The sequence below is a fragment of the Pelophylax lessonae genome (assembly GCF_965119305.1).
Source record: "Pelophylax lessonae genome assembly, chromosome: 5".
In the NCBI taxonomy this organism is placed as follows: Eukaryota; Metazoa; Chordata; class Amphibia; order Anura; family Ranidae; genus Pelophylax; species Pelophylax lessonae.
Window position 1 is genome coordinate 275,880,481 of NC_138772.1, and position 17,996 is coordinate 275,898,476.

The 17,996-nt window shown below is 45.8% G+C and overlaps 1 protein-coding gene across 1 annotated transcript in view; it reads right to left on the reverse strand.

Annotated features, from left to right (window-relative positions):
* NFX1 (nuclear transcription factor, X-box binding 1) overlaps window positions 1-17,996 on the reverse strand; it is a 176,914-nt gene that overhangs the window by 21,389 nt on the left and 137,529 nt on the right. Inside the window, exons 17-18 of the mRNA XM_082259382.1 lie at window positions 15,748-15,821; window positions 10,445-10,546 (exon numbers count right to left, since the gene is read on the reverse strand). Of these exons, the coding sequence (XP_082115508.1) occupies window positions 10,445-10,546; window positions 15,748-15,821 (176 nt within the window). The remainder of the gene's footprint in view (window positions 1-10,444; window positions 10,547-15,747; window positions 15,822-17,996) is intronic.

Sequence of the window (17,996 nt, forward strand, 5' to 3'; positions counted from 1 at the left end):
AACTAGTCTACCAGCTCTGCAAAAGCAGGAGGAATCTGTTCCCCCTCCAAAACGTGACGGACCAAAGTCTCGGCTCATCCGTCAAAAGGAACTTTTAAAAACCGGAGACTCCTCCACCGGAAATAGGGCAGAATAATTCAGCCTGGAGACCTGAGCCACAGGTAAAACTGCCCACGTACTCAGACTCTTCAAGGCATACTGTATCGAAAACGCTTAGCCACCACCATATTGCGTTAAGAACAACTGTGCTGACTCGCGACAATTTTGTCACAGTAGGCGGGAAATACCTTTGCCGCTTTTGGGGGATCAGCAGGCCCCAAGGAGACCAGCACCTCTGACGCTGCAGAAGCTGCCTCCCCATGTTTAAAGTTTTCCTCCACCGATACAATCGGTGCATCCACCAGCGCCCTTGCATGCGCAGTAAAAGAGGAATCATCCTCACCGTCAGAGCATCCGAAGTGCGTGGACGCAGACCCAGTAGAGTCGCTATATGCTAAGCTCACCCTGAGAGCATAACAAGCAGGGGAGGTCGCTGACCATAGTCCCCCAAGGAGATGCTGGCTAAAGGTCCACAAAAGGACCACCTATTAGACCTAAGGGTCTCCCCTCCATAGAGCACATAATAGGACTTCGCTCCCTAGAAAGGGGGAAGAAGGGGCCCGCCGTGATGCAGACGTGCAGGCAGAGTACACTACACAATAATGGCTGCTTCACTTCGCTAAAAAAATGCAGCCCCCCTGGATCAAGGCCACATGTCCACCCCCTGAAGGGGTGGGGGACACCCGTCTGCCACACCATCAACCTGTCTGCCACGCCATTAACCCGGTCAGCAGCCCGAACAGCCCGGTCATCAGCTCAGACAGACAGCCACGAATATACCACAAAGCCGCGGCCTAAATTCGGGGGCCCGATCCGGCAGCATGAGTCGCGAGTCGGCCAGCAGCTCTGTAAGCTTAATCAGCAGCTCGGACAGCTCGATTAAAAGCTTGGATAGCTTGTTCAGTCACTTGGACAGCCAGCTCTGTCAGCCTCGAGTAGGCCGCAAAGCAACGGCCCTAACTTTCTGCCTGACTCGGCCACAGGAGGCGCGCATCTGTCGACAGCACCGTCCACCATATCAGCAGCTCAGACATCCTGGCCAGGCATACGGACAGCTGCAAGTAGGCCGCGGCCTCAATTTTTGGCTTTATCTGGCCTCGCAAAGCACGTATCCATCTGCAGTGCTGTCCGCTATATCATCAGCTCGGTCAGGCACACGGACAGCCACAAGTAGGTCGCAAAGCCGCAGACTAAAATTTCGGGCCCCATCCAGGCATGGGAGGCGCAGACCTGCGGATAATGAGACATCCGCTCCCCCCCAGCCCAATAACCACTGCAGGGAGCCCAGAGGACATTCCTGCCCCAGTCACGAACCCCCAGGGGCTGGGAACTTGCTCAAGGACCCCTGTGTGTGATCCAGACAGCCCACTCAGCAACAACCACCTCCACCGGGGTGGAAGTGGGGTTAGGTTGTGGCCAAAAAAACACTGACTGTTGGAGAGGCTGGGGGGAATGGAAGGGAACCCGGGGATCCGATCATCCCAAGGAGGAGTCCATGTCCACCCTGAGGGACCACAAAGGGAGAAAGGGGGACATTAGTTACCACAACATGGAACCGGGTGGGCACCACTCAGGGCAGACCAACTCCCCATCTTGGAATGGGGGGTGATGCGGGCTAAAGGTACGCTGTGACTCAGGCCGAGACCAGGTTGTGTGCGTCCTCGTGAGGGGTTTCACTCACAGGCGAGTCCCCGTCCAGTGGGACTATATCGCGGCTAAGAGCCTAGCGTAGTGCGGAGCCTAGCCAGACTGGGAAGACCCTAAGGATTTAGGATATCCAGTCCATCGCCCAGTATGGCAGTTGATTGCAGTTCTCGCAGTTCTCACAGTAACCAAATTGATTGCAGTTGTCACAGGAACAGAAAATAATAAAAAGAAAAAAAAAATTCAGTTTAAAAGGAAAAAAATACCAGGACCAGAGATCCCAGCAAGGAGCTACATCCTTACTCCTGACTAGGCAGAAAAAAACTGAGATCCTAGAGCAAGAAGTGGGGGTATACCTCATGGGACTGCCCCATAGGCATAGTTAAGCTTTGTTAACTTTTGTTAACCCTTTTTTCACCTAGTGTCCTACTCCTAGGAAGAGCAGCATAACTCACGGGCCAAAGAAGATATGGAGCTGTGTCTGTCAATGAACGAAAAAGAAAATGTGTTTTATGGATTCACGCTATGTGGGCATATCCGTTTTGATTCTATGGAGAATCTTGTACTACCATCACCATGGCCATATATCCAATAGAATCCTGAGGAACCGGAGGTATCATGAGAATCAGACGTAACCATCTCGGTCTCAGCACTGAATACTGGGATGTTGTTTGCAGGCCTATCTGTCTCCGTAATAGAGTCCAAAAATTCTGGTAAAAGTCCACCCAACTACTGGTGATGGCCCACGTAGTGAAAAAAAATGGATTTTTGTAAAATCTTACCGTAAAATCCTTTTCTCTTAGCTCATTGACAGACGTAGTCCTCGGTGATACAGCACCTTCGGTTATGTTGCCTCCACAGGAGCAGGACTAGACAGGAAATTAAAAAGCTCTGGCCACACCCTAGGGGCAGTCCCAGAGGGTATATCCTCTCTCTCTCTGCCTCAGCAAATCAGTTATGTGAAAAAGCAGTCTTTAGAGATTTTAACCCAACCCAACTCAAAAAACAGAGGGGCGGGGACTACGTCTGTCAATGAGCTAAGAGAAAAGGATTTTACGGTAAGATTTTACAAAAATCCATTTTTCTCTATCGCTCATTGACAGACGTAGTCCTCGGTGATACAGCACCTTCGGGACGTCCCAGAGCAGTATCACAAATGAGGGGTGGGAAAATGAAAATCAAATCCCAATCTAGAAGGCCCAACCGGTGCCAACTAGAAGTTTACAATGCTCATCCTTAATGATGAGACTCAACAAAAAAGAGAAATTTTTTTTTTTTTTTCAAACAGAAAAAAACCCTCGAGGTAGACCACCGGTCTCCTCAAATTGCGGCCTGCAAAACCTTGCGGCCAAATGAGGCATCCGCCGATGCCGTCACATCAATTTTATAGAATTTTGTAAAGGTATGTACCGACGACCAGGTGGCCGCCTTACATACCTGGACCACTGACGCCTGATGGCGAAAGGCCCAGGAAGTACTGAGCGCTCGAGTGGAGTGCGCCCTAACAGGGAACGGAGGACTCTGACCCTTAATAGAATAAGCCTGTACCACCGTCTGTCTAATCCATTTGGCAATGGTCGCGGCAGATGCAGGCAAACCCTTTCTGGGGCCATCCGTGATCACAAAAAGTGAATCCGTCTTACGGAATGATTCCGTAGCTTTCAGGTATACCCTGATTGCCCGAACCACATCTAAGGAATGCAACGCATGTTCCCGATGATGCTTGGGCTGAGGACACAAGGAAGGTAGTACAATATCTTCATTCAGATGAAAATCTGAAACCACCTTAGGAAGAAAAGATGGCTTAGGATGAAGTACTACCTTATCCCTATGAATCACTAGGTATGGGGACTGGCATGATAATGCAGCCAGTTCTGACACCCTGCGAGCAGAAGTGATAGCCACCAAGAAGGCCACCTTCTGGGATAAAGTAAGCAAGGGAATCTCCCTGATGTTTTCAAAGGGAGGTTTCTGTAGAACCGACAAAACCAAATTAAGATCCCAGGGCGGTAAGGGCGCGCGGACTGGTGGAGCCAGGTGCCGCACCCCCTGGATGAAATTCCGCACCAAGGACTTGGTAGCTAAAGGTTTCTGAAAGAAGATTGCTAATGCTGAAACTTGACCCTTGATGGTGCTCAAGGCTAGCTTCTGCTCAACCCCTTGTTGCAAAAAAGCCAATATTCGAGTCACCGAATAGGTACGTGGAGGAAATCCTAAAGATTCGCACCATGCAATATAAGTCTTCCATGTGTGATAATAGACCTTGCTGGAAGTCGCTTTCCTTGCTTTAATAAGGGTAGGAATGACTGAAGTAGACAAACCTCTGTCCTTCAGTACTTAGGTCTCAATGGCCAGGCCATTAAAACCAGCGACTATAAAGCACGATGGTAAATTGGTCCTTGAGACCACAGACACTCCCTGAGACGAAGTTCCCACGGAACGTCTGCAACTAGCATGTCCAAGTCGGCCAGGCCGGCTTGACGAGGCCAGCCTAGAATTTCTAGGACTACTGGCGCTGATTGGATCTGAACCAGGCGTCCCTAGAGGTATCTGGCCCCGACCATCCGAGAAAGTCTGGTCGTTTTCTGTTCCCACACATTTATCAGATACCTGATTGTTATCAGGAAGGGTGATCTTTTCTGGTTGAACCTCAGGGACCGAAGTCACCCGACTAGAGGCTTCTTGGCCTGTCTGGTCAACCAGATCCAATTCCTGTGAGGCATAGGGACTAATCTTAGGAAAAGGTAAAGGAAAAGATCTATTCAGGGAACGGTAACTACCGCTTCCTGTAGTACTTAAATGTTGGAAGGGAAGAATCGCACCGGTAGTAGTGGTTGATGCTCGATCTAATGTCCTGAATACCGGTGAAAACGTCCCCCCACCCTGAAACCGGGTGGGGGCGCACCTTCAGGCTGTGTACTCCTTTGCTTCGGGTTTGGCTGGGTTGGTCCTCTGTTTGTCCGACCAGCCCTTCTTGAACCCTCCTAGAGGAGTCTTGCCTTTCCCGCTTGTTCCAGCCGGGCGCCCTTTATGGGCGGTAAAGAAAGGTCCTCGCTTGTTGCGAGGTCCCTTAGCTTTAGCAGCCTGTGGCAAAAAAGTGCTTTTGCCCCCAGTGGCATCCTTAATGATTTCATCTAGGTTGGCCCCAAATAGACGATTCCCCTGAAAGGGGAGATTTGTCAAGGTCTTTTTGGAACCTAGGTCAGCTGACCAGCATTTTAACCACAGCACACGTCTGAGGATGACCGCTGACATAGATGCATGCCCTAATAGGGGAGTAGTGTCCAGGGCTACAGATAAACTGTAGCCCTTGTATAATCTGTTCCATCAAATCAGATGTCTCCTGGGGAATATCTTTTCCCCTAAGGTCTTGGCGTACCATTCTCGCCCATTCCGTAAGTGTCTGGGAAACTAGACCAATAACAATTACTGGTCTAAATGCTGACCCTATCAGAGAGAAGATGGACTCTGCTTCCATCTTTCGATCCACTGGATCCTTAAAGGACGAAGTGTCCTCCACTGGGATAACCGTGGCTTTATTCAGCCTGGAAATAGGTGGATCCACCACTGGTGGTACCGTCCATTTCTTAATGATGGATTCCTCAAACGGATAGCGTCTAGCAATACGCTTGGAAATAGTAAAGGTACGTTTAGAATGCTCCCATTCTCCTTTAATCTTATTACCAAAACACTTGGGTACAGGAAAAACCTTCACCGTTTTGATGGGCTTGTTAGTACCAAAAGGAATCTCTGTTTCAGTTGCCTCTGCCGGTAAAACCTCAAGTTTTAAGGTTTCCTGCACTGCCACAACTAGTGCGTCCACCAATGCTTCTTCCTGAATTATAGCGGGAGAAGAAACGTCCTCCTCACTGTCTGAGGGAGCTTTACCTGAGGTAACAGCCCTTGCAGAGGGACCTGCAACTGCAGTGACCATCTCTGAATCTGAGTCAGAGGTGTCAGATAGTATAGGGGTAGGCGGGGGTCGCTTCCTTGACCCCCGTCCCTGACAGGCCGCCTCCACCCGAGCCACCATAGACTCCAAAATTGCTGTAAATGCCTCTACACTCTGTGCACCGGCGGGTCCCGTGGCCCCCTCGAGGGAAACAGGTGGGGGAATATGTGTGGCAGGGTCCATGATAATTCCAGTCACTTCCTAGATAATATAATTCAAAAATAAAAAACTTTTTTTTTTTTTTTTTTTTCAGACCCCCAGCGCCACAAAAGCCCCTTAGTGTTACCTGCTAGGGATCCCTATCGATCGAGAGAGAGGAGAGAGATAGACCCCCAGGCTCACCACTTGATGCTCAGAGTTTAACTGCAACAGGTTACAGCGCTGTCTTGACAAACAGGAAGTCTTTTGGCTGGCTGCCCAGGAAGAAAGGAGGCGGCTCCGCCCCTCTGCACGCCTTCCGGCGCCTCCCCTAGCTCCACGAGGTGTTTGGATCATCTCAAACATGGCCGCCCCCATGCTGGAGACACGAGGCTACGCCAAAATGGAGGCTCGTGCGATCCAGCAAAAAAAATGGCGGCGGCCTGTACTGAATAGCGGTGTGCTGCAGGGCACACAACACTCTCTCTGCATGGGGATTTGGCGTGGTTGGCGGTACCGGCCCTGGCGGACCGCATGGCCGTTCGGGAGGCCTGCTTATAGCTGGAGATCTGATTTAGGAAGGCAGTCTACATGTCCGTGGCTTCTGACTGGTAGGTACCTTATTCTTATCACAGTAAGATTCCCAGAATGCCACTAATTACAATCTTTTAAACATGTATACAATTAGATTGTTAGCTCCCAAACCAAGCCTCCTGGCTTTTTGCACATAAAATCACACTCAAAGTAGGGGGATCTGTGTCATGTTATAGGATAGAGGGGGACTCTATCTTACCATACAGAGAGGGGCCCGCGTTCACCACAAGACCCGTCAGGGGAAAAGGGGGCACACACTACTCACCATACCGGAACCAGGCGGGCACCAACTCCTGACAGTACCCCTCTCCACCGGGGCGGGAGGGCTGTCGACCAATACGGACGCCGTGACTCATGGTCTTTGGCGTTTCAGCGAGACGTTTAACTCGCGGGGTCAGTCCCTTAATGGGACTTTGTCGCGGCCGACCCAGCGCGGAGCTATGGCCTGCACGCGCTCGTAGGCTGAACTGGGGTGACCACCGGATCTCAACATCCAGCCCGTCGCCCAGTTCAGCTTTCTTGCTTGAAGATCTCACAGGAACACTGGAGAAAAAAAGCTGTCTAAAAAATCTTTTAAGAAAAAATCTTGCCAGGACCGAAGATCCCAGCAAGGTATCTAGGTCCTTACTCCTAACTAGACAGAAAATAACTGATTTGCTGAGGCAGAGAGAGAGAGGATATACCCTCTGGGACTGCCCCTAGGGTGTGGCCAGAGCTTTTTAATTTCCTGTCTAGTCCTGCTCCTGTGGAGGCAACATAACCGAAGGTGCTGTATCACCGAGGACTACGTCTGTCAATGAGCGATAGAGAAATAAGCTTTCTCACACTCCTCATTACACAGCGATGGATGTCCCCTTTGATTGGGATGGTTTTCATCTATGAACATTTTCAACGGACTTATAATTTATATAATTTATTTCACTCTATTAATGTGGTTTATATTATTATTATTAGTGCGGCAGAACTTTGTTTATTTTGCTTCGACAAAGATACCCTTTCCTCACGCAGAGACGCATGAAGGATACCTTTTGCTTCTTATAGCTCGCTTTAAACCTAGAACAGACTGCTCCCAGAGCAAACATCATTGAGGCATCCCGAGATTGATGACCTTTGTGTCCTCAGCAATTCCAGCACCGGGGCTAGGAGGTTTATGAACCCTCGGGGGGCTGTGACCAGCCTAAAGGGCAGTGCCACAAAACGAAAACGGCAATTTTTTTCTACTGCAATCACAGAAAACTCTGATGAGCCTGGAAAAAGTGGCACATGAAGATATGGGTCATTGAGGACTATAGACCCCTGAAATTTACCTCTTGTAGAAAGGACATCACTGATCAAACCGATTCCATCTAAAACAAAAGGACGTCAGAATTTGTTTAGTACCTTGAGAACCAAGATAGACCTTATGTCCCCCATTTGGTTTTGGAGCCGCTATGGTCGCCTTTTTTTCAATAACAAGTCCATAACGTCTGCTTCAAGAGAAATGCAAGGCAAAGGGCTAATAACTCTGCGGCGGACCCAGGAGGTCCCAAACAGGGGTAATTAACCTACCAGGTTTTCGCTGAAGTCAACCTAAAGACAGAGCAAACCATGCCCTAGCATCCTTTGGCCCGAGATACGCTCAAAACACAGCAGTCTCAGATGCATCCCTCACCATGGAGGGGGAAAGCTTACAGCCAATGGTATTGCCAGGCAGTCTTACATTCAAGTACTAACCAGGCTTGATACAGCTTAGGCTCAGAGAACAGCCAAGAAAAGGTGCGTTCATGGTAATGCAGCTGCTAAAATCTCCTAATGACATTCTAATGCATCAGGATTCACTGTAATGCCAGACAAACACAGTGGCTCAGGTACATCTAACACCACTGGTCTATCGGGAGACACGAACACCGCCAGATCACCACCAGAGGGTATAACAAGCAAATAATGTAGAAAATCTATTGTCAAAACCTGACTATGCAGTCTTGCAGAGATACAAGTCCATAGCCATGTTGGTCTACAACTATGCAATTATGCAAGTATGCAGGCACAAAGATACGCAGTTTATGAAGTATACAGGTATGCAGTTTACGCAAGTATGCAGTTCATGTAGTATGCAATGATGCCCTTATGCCCCTACATAGCTATGTAGCCATGCAGAAATGCAATTATACAGGGAGGCAGTTCTACAATTATACAGGTATGCATGCAATAATGTGATACTATGCTGCACCTTCCCCGCTTTCTAGAACCGTATTGTTTTAACTAAGGACTATGGTAAAATTAACCGCACTTAGCCCCCATACTAGCTTTGTAGGACTAGCCAAGTACATACGCAACAAGCGCACCCTAAATGCAGCCTCTATGCCACCTCAGTGCAGCCTAAATGCAAGTTCCTGCAGATCAATGCAAGCTACTCTGGAGACAACTCCTTTAAATGCACTGATACCCATGCAGGGGTGTAACAGAAAAGTTGTACAAACCCCTCAGGATTATACAGACTAATGCAACGTATACTCGTCTCCTGTATTGTCATGTAGTTCGCCATAGGTAGTACTCCCACATCATCCAGTCATATACTTCTCCATGTCCCTGCCGTTTCTCAGGAGCCTTACTGACCCTTCAGGCCATGTGTGCCTTCAACCATAAGAAAAATTTCCGCCCTTCCACTTCCTGCCTCCACTGCACAAAAGTAGGCTATACAGAGCGGCCCTGCACCCTTTAGTGGCTGGAGGAGAAAACTGTAGCTCAATACACCTGCTGAAACACATACAGCCTGGCTAGCCAGACCAAACTGGACACTGCCCCAAGTAGCCACCAGGAAAATGAGCACAGTCAGATTTTCTCTCTTTTTTTTTTCAAAGAAACACTGCATATGCAAACTTACCATTCTCCTGCCTTAGGACTTTGAATCATAACAGAAGTCCAACCTTCACCCATCACAGTGGGCTCTATCACAAAAGACCTTCAAGGACTCGTTCCCCCTTAATCTGGGGTTCACTCTCCTGGACCCTGGTATAGCACCCTGCTGGAAAACAACTTGGTCAGAACAAACACTGCACAGGGTTCCATTACGCAGGGTCCAACGCCGTAAGGCTGCATTACAGCCAAACCTTGAGGATTCTTCTCTCCTATCCAACAAGGCTCAAGTGCTATCCATTTTAGCCAACCACCCTTTGAATGAATCCGATTTCAGTCCTTGATCTACAGAAGAACCATTTTACGACCTTCATACATGCTCCAACAGCACGTGCAGCACATCACTGACCATCACCTTACAGACACTGGGAAAAAACAAAGGTATTTCCTGAAAAGGAGGGGTAATTGATAGGGGAGGACTTCCTGTTTGATTGATCTGCCAGTGTCCGTTCACTTATATGAAGGTGCATAACCTACGTAGTTATGATTATAACCTGCTGTGTCCCATGATGTACAATAAAGAAACACTGAATCCAATCTCATCCAATCTAAATCCCTGAAATGTCATACACATTCCCCTGGACAAAAAACAACAAGAAAAAAAAACTAAAACTGACATATGTGTACAGAACCTGACCAAAGTGTGTCGTGATTGGTCCATATTCCTTTCTCGTCTATCCTTTGGTAAGGTTCTGCTCAGCACACTGTGTCAATCCAGTCAGCTTCTAGAGGCAACCAACTAATTTTTGTCAGTTTAAAATTTCAAACTGAACTCATATCTACAAAGTGATACTTGCCTTACTGTGAGGAACAGCAATCTGTGTTGAGAATGAAAAGCTGCCAATAGCCTTTTTTTGTTGTCTGGAGATCAGCCTGTCCACTCACACGTGGCAGTGCCCATAGATACTGTGGTCGCTGTGTGATCCAAAATCAACCAGCACCTTTTAAATAAATCAGCTGCTTTGGAAGGGCTAGTGCCCTGGCTGTCATGCTAAGTTTCCTGCTTCAATACTGTAAGTCACTGACCCAGAACAAGCATACAGAACAGGAAAGCTAAAGGAAAAGTCCTTATCGGCAAATTCTGGGTCTTCTTGTATTGATAAGACAAACACATTGCCTTACCTTGTTTGCTTCATTTCCTTTTTGGTGACAAGTTTTCCAATATCCACTGAATCCCCCAGTTGCATTTCAGAGAGCTTTGCTGCCATAGATATAGCTGCTATTCTACAAAACAAAAAGTTAATGGGTAAGAAGTGAAATCCCTCAATATTCACTTCCCTTTAATTTTAGCTTTTTAGACAACACGTGTGTAAAGTCAGTCATAAATTGTATTTGATAATTAAAGCTTATTAATCCATTCATATTCATTAGAGATGTTCAAGTTTAATTGACGACAATAAGGAATGGTAGGAAATAGGACACATCTAAAACTCAGTTTATCTGGTTATTTTAGAAATCAATAGCAACAAGGGATAAAGGACACGATAGATAAGCAATATCTGTAATATTGAAAACATGCCTCCTGAAAACACTTCGGCTCACTTGTTGCAGCGCTGCTCAACATACAAATGTAAACTTGTGCAAATATTATAAATTCGTGCAAAGTGCAAATAAATATGTGGATCACACAATACGTGCACAAGTTTACATTTGTAGGTTGAGCAGCGCTGCAACACGGATATTACATTTACTTAAAAGGCACATGCACTTTAATTTGCAGCTAGCAGCTTTTTTGCACAGGCACTTTAAATTACACCATTTAGTTTATGGTCATACCACAAGCGCGAGGTTTATTTACTGTTTTTTTATCTTTTTATAACAGGGAGCGGATATTGCTATTTATTCTCTTTTACATACCGCAATGTTAATAAACCATAGCCTGCATTTTAGATCACATAAAAAAACACAACCTGCAGTGTGCCATAGAGCTCTTTGTACTTATCGTGGCAGAGAGAACACCAAAAATTAGAAGACTGGGGGTTATAAAACTGACAGGTCAAGTGACTTGGTACTTTTACTGCCCCCCCCCCCCAAGTTTATTCATTTTTAGCCATTTGCTGGCTAGGGCAATTTTTCACATGTTAGACTCAGCATTTGCTGCTAGAAAAAACATTATACACTCGCCAGCCACTTTATTAGTTACACCTTGCTAGTACCGGGTTGGACCCCCTTTTGCAGCCAGAACTGCCTTAATTGTTTGTGGCATAGATTCAACAAGGTGTTGGAAACATTCCTCAGAGATTTTGGTCCATATTGACATGATAGCATCACACAGTTGCTGCAGATTTGTCGGCTGCACATCCATTATGTGAATCTTCCGTTCCACCACATCCCAAAGGTGCTCTATTGGATTGAGATCTGGTGACTGTGGAGGCCATTGGAGTACAATGAACTCATTATCATGTTTAAGAAACAAGTTTGAGATGATCTGAGCTTTGTAACATGCATTATCCTGCTGGAAGGAGCCATCAGAAGATGGGTACACTGTAGTCATAAAGGGATGGATATGGTCACCAATAATACTAAGGTAGACTGTGGCATTTAAACTATGCTCAAATGGTACTAAGGAGCCCAAAGTGTGCAAAGAAAATATCCCCCACAGCATTACACAACCAACACCAGCAGCCTGAACCGTTAAGATCAAGGCAGGATGGATCCATGCTTTCATGTTTATGCCAACCATCTGAATGTCGCAGCTGAAAAGCGAGACTCATCGGACCAGGCAACGTTTTTCCAATTTTCTATTGTCCAATTTTGGTGAGCCTGTGTGAACTGTAGCCACAGGTTCCTGTTCTTAGCTGAACGGAGTGGCACCCGGTGCGGTCTCCTGCTGCTGTAGCCCATCCGCTTCAAGATGTGTTGTGCGTTCAGAGATGATATTCTGTATACCTTGGTTATAACAAGCATTTTCGTCCACACAAACTGCCGATCACTGGATATTTTTTCTTTTTCAGGCCATTCTCTGTAAACCCTAGAGATGGCTGTGTGTGAAAATCCCAGTAGATCAGCAGTTTTTGAAATACTCTGCCAACAACAATGCCATGTTCAAAGTCTCTTAAAAACCCCTCTTCCACTTTCTGATACTCAGTTTGAACATCAGAAAGTTGTCTTCACTACGTCTAGATGCCTGAATGCATTCAGTTGCTGCCATGCCATTAGCTGATTAGCAATTTGTGTTACCAAGTAATTGAACAGGTGTACCTAATAAAATGAGTGTACATTTTCTGAAAGCAGAGACCACCGGTGAATAAAATTATGCTTGCAATGTTGTACATCATATGATAGTTGTGCAGCTATTTATCAAATGCCAATTTTCAAGAAAAAATACACCAAAATAAATCTTAGTGCACACAAACGCAATAGAATACACAATGTTTTGTTAAAATCTAAAAAAAAAGTTGTTCGGTCAAGTAAACCTGTCCCAGAGTATTAGGAGAGGCTGGGAACCACCACTGGTGGCAGCAAGAGGGAGGCCATTCCTTCATAGCGCTGAAAGTGATCAGGGGGCTGTAAAACTGCCCAGATAACTTTTGAAAAACAACCTATAGCTAGCAGAAAAGGACGGTTTTAAGACCGTGGCTGCAGCCATGATCTTGTAATAAAGAATTGCTGACAAGACGTTTATATATGTATATCAGTAAGCAACTGGTTAACCACTTTAAGACCGGAAGGATTTGCCCCTTTAATGACCAGGCCCTATTTTGCGATTCGGCACTGTGTTACTTTAACGGACAACTGTACCCAAATAAAATTGATGTCCTTTTTTTGCCACAAATAGAGCTTTCTTTTGGTGGTATTTGATCACCTGTGAGATTTTTATTTTTTGCGCTATAAACAAAAAAGCGACAATTTTGAAAAAAAAATAAAATATATATATATATTTTTCACATTCTGCTATATGAATCAACATTTTTTAACATTTTAGGCCAATTTGTTCTCTGCTACATATTTTTGGTAAAAAAAAAAAAAAATCGCAATAAGCGTATTTTGATTGGTTTGCGCAAAAGTTATCGCATCTACTAACTACGGGAAAGATTTATGTAATTTTCTTTTTTCTTTTTTTTTTTTTTTTACTAGTAATGGCGGCAATCTGCAATTTTTTTGCCGGACTGCGACATTGCGGCAGACAGATCGGACCCCTGACTTTTGCGGGGACCAGTGACATTACTACAGTAATCAGTGCTAAAAATATGTACAGTTACTGTAATGACACTGGCAGGGAAGGGGTTAACATTATGGGTGATCAAGGGGTTAAATGTGAGCCTAGGGAAGTGTTTCTAACTGTGGGGGCGGGGCTTCTGAAATGACCATAGAGATCACATGGGCTCTAGGATCATTGCAGGGAGAAAAACGGTCAGCTGTGTTTACAACAGCTGACCGTTCTTCTCCCTCAGCCGGGAACGATCACGGATGTCATACGCATCGGCTTCCCCCGCTGATGAGCGGGAGCACGCTGCTGGCGGCGCGCCCTCGTCTCCTAGCCTCCTGAGAGCAAGCGACGTATACCTACATCACTTTGCCCAGGAGCGGCTGCCTGCTGCAATATATCTATGGTGGGCGGTCATAAAGTGGTTAATAGCGCTTCTCAGATTTTTTTATTTTTATCCAGTGGGCTGAAAAAAAAAAAAAAAAAAAAATTGAAAGGAGCTTGCTGTACTAACTGTGCGATGTTAGAACAGCCATCTCCCCGCTACAAGCGCTTATCGGATGCCGGCTGGTTTTCTAGACTGCGCGATCGACAGAAGCCAGACATTCTGCTAAACTGGCCAATATTCAGCCAGTGTGTACCAGCCTTGATTGATGAGCCGAACACCCCCCCTGTTCGGTTCGCACCAGAACATCTCGAACAGGGGAAATGTTCTAGCGAACATGCAAACTCAATAAAAGTCTATGGGACACGGACATGAAAAATCAAAAGTCCTAATTTTAAAGGCTTAAATGCAAGGTATTGGCCCATAAAAGTGTATGGGGACCTGGAAACCTGAAACAATAAAAATGAAAAATTCCTTTAAATAAATATCGTGCCTGGGGGATCCCCTTAATGTGTCTATAAAGTGCCCGCTACAGCAATACTGACATTTCTAAAAGGAAAAAATGTGATTTAAACTTGCTCGTGGCTGTAATGTATTGTCGGCTCCCAGCAGTATAGATAAATAATAATAAAAAAAAAACCAAAAATAAAAAAAAACAAAAACGGCGTGGGGTTCTCCCTAAAATCCATACCAAACCCTTATCCGAGCACACAGTCTGGCTGAACCATACGAGGCCACATGCCCTCAACATGGGAGGGGGTGGGTGCTTTGGGGCAGGGGGGAGAGACAGGGGGCTCATGTTGATGGGGACAGGGAGGTTCTTCCTGACAATTGTGGGCTGTGGTTGTGGGGGTCTGCGGGGGGGGAGGCTTATCGGAACCTAGAAGCCCGCTTTAACAATAGTGTACCCTGATGATCACATCGCCCGCAACCGACAAAAAGAAGCTCCTGTTTCTTAAGATGCCTCCCGCGCTAATGAGCTGTTTGAGTTTGACAGCTCTTTTATAGGGATCTGACGTCACAAGCGCCCCATAATCCACTGCTCAGGTGCAGTGAATAAAATTACACGACGTCATGTAATTTATTTGCTGCACCTGAGCAGTGCATTATGGGGAGCTCTTGACGTCAGATTCCTATAAAAGAGCTGTCAAACTCAAACAGCTCATTAGCGCAGGAGGCGTCTTGAGAAGCAGGGAATGGGTAGGGATACGATGTACCCGATATCCAATCACATGGGGGGGGTGGGATCTGGGGGCCCCCTTATAAAGGGGGGCTTCCAGATTCCGATAAGCCTCCCCCCTCGCAGACCTCCACAACCACAGCCCAGGGTTGTTGGGCAGAGCACCCCCCCCCCATTGTTGAGGGCATGGGGCCTGGTATATAGTTCAGGAGGGTCGGGGGGCACAGATGACATGCGTTGGCCAATCACAATGCACTGTCAGTGAGCAGTGCATTATGGATGCGGGAACTCTAAGCTCCCGCGAAGAAGCCTATTTGTTCCCCATTCGGGAAACGGGCGAATGGGCTGTGTCCGAGTCGAACTTAGGTTCGACTCGAACAGGAAGCCCATCTCTACCAGCCTTTTGTGGCTACAGCAGTAGTATCCGATGAGAAAAAAAATTCACTTTGAAATAAAAAATTTTCATGAAAGAGGTGTGGATACTGCCATTGCTAGTTTACTACCGAAAATGCTAGATGCCTGGCTGTGTGGCTACTTTTGAGTCACAGATCTCAAACAAATATGCTGGAAATAAGGGTCAGAATGACAGCCAGGGAATGAGCATCCTCAATGAGGTGGTCAGCAAAAATGCAATTCATATTTCTTGACAGTTTATCTTTAAGCGACATACAAGATTTATGTAAGAAAGAAAGAGTAAAATCTTAGATATGAACCTTTGATAGGCAGAGGAAGCAACTGTGCAAACCACATTCTCTTTCCTCCTTCCACATTCACACTGGAGCTCTACCTGAGGGACAGAAAAGGGACATTAAAACAAGTGTGAGATTTCAACTCATTAGGATATTGTTATTCAAAACAAAATCATAAACCAAACTATATTAGAAAAACATTCTATGATTACTAACAAATATTTAAAACCTGCAACTGCTAAATCACTGATAAAAAAAAAAAAAAAGTAACATAACATTACTTTTACTAAAATATGATGAAATTTATAAAAATTCTGACTTTATAATCCACTTAACAAGAAATCTTGCCATCAATAGCTCCATTTTTAATAAGACATTCTTTAGAATTCTTATGTGCCTCTGCATGCCAAATGTTTGTGAAGGCAACATACTTAAGTACCTGTTGTAAACTTGGGGCAAGTCCCACGTGTGGTGGAGCACTGAGGAGATGAGTGTTCATACAGACACTATGTCCTCAATACTGCAGAGCTCCCTGTCGCCAATGTAGCGGTCACACAGACAGCGCAGCAGCCGAAAAGTTGTGAAGCTGGGTGGGCAGAGTCTGATGGGAATTTAGCAGTAATGTTCGGCCTAATCATTGGCCTGGACCTGAAGCCTGATCAGTGCTAGATCAAATCACAGTACTGCCGGGCCAGCGGGAGTGCAGATCATGTACTAGATATGCAAGTTATATGGTTGGCAAGCGGTTAAGTTTAAACCTCCACATTTTAAGAGCAGATTGCCTACAGTTTAGCATACCTTCCATTTTCACCATTTCGCAAATAGGTACAATTTGAAATTTACAAATATTTCTTATTAACTCAAATCAATACAGTTTTAGCTTTTTATATTCAGCAGGAAATTTGCAGGACGTTTGTGAGTTTTGCGGTGTTTGTATCCACCAATAATGATATTAGTGTATTTTTAACAAAAATATGGTTTTGATAAACATTTGCACAAATCATGGGGCAAAAACTAGAGATTTTTGTACTTACCGTAAAATCCATTTCTCAGAGTTCATTGACGGACATAGCGCTCCATAAATCATAACTATTAGGTTATATTGCCAGTTCCAGGAGTAGGACTAGGCAGAACAAAAAAAACCTGGCTATACCCATGGGCCGTCCTCTGCTAGTATATAACCCCCAACCCCCCCCCCTCTGCTCTAGGTAATCAGTATAGTTTCAAGCAGTATTAGAAGTATCAGAACGCCATAGAGGGTTGGGTGCGATGTCGGTCGATGAACTCAGAGAAATGGATTTTACGGTAAGTACAAAAATCCCATTTTCGCTTTCGTTCATCGACAGACACAGCTCTGCATAAATCATAACTACTGAGACGTCCAAAGGAAAAATGAGGGGTGGGGAAAATAAAAGCTAAACATAAGAGCCCTTAACCAGGACACAGGAGCCTTAACTTGGTCACAGGAGCCCCATTTGAAAAAAAAAAAAAAAGTTTAAAGAAAAACACCCCTCAAGAGGGAACAGCCCCCTCTTAAACAGCAGCCAGGAAAACTTTTTTGGCCAAAAGAAACCCGCAGATGCCAAAGTATCTACCTTAAAGAATTTTGTGTAGGTATGCACCAACGACCAAGTGGCTGCCTTGCAAACTTGGACCACTAAATAGGGACTGTGACAGGATAATGCCGCCAATTTCGATACCCTGCGAGCTGAAGTATTATCCACCAAGAATGTCACCTTCTGGGATAACGTAGGCAAGGCAATCTCCCGAATATTCTCAAATGAAGGTTTCTGGACAACCGAACGTACTAAATTTAAATCCCATGGCAGCAAAAGAGATCGTACAGGGGGAGCCACATGTTGAACCCCTTGAATGAAGGTACAAACTAAAGAGTGTGTGGCTAGGGGGGTCACTGAAAGAAGATTGTCAGGGCAGATGCCTGGCCCTTGATGGTACTCGAGGCCAATTTCTGATCAACGCCCTGTTGAAGAAAGGTTAAGGTCCAAGCCACAGAATAGGACCGAAGGATGAGCGCCAATCGATTCACACCAAGAAATGTACGCTTTCCAGGTACGATGGGTACATCTTACTGGAAGAGGACTTCCTTGCCTTCACCATAGTAGGGATCACTGATCCAGACAGACCTCTATCCCTTATAGTACCTGGCTTTCAATAGCCAAGCCATTAAAACCAGAGACTGTAAAGCAGGATGGTAGATCAGCCCTTGACAACTCGTCTTCTCTGAGGGGGAAGCCCCCAAAGGACGTTTATGG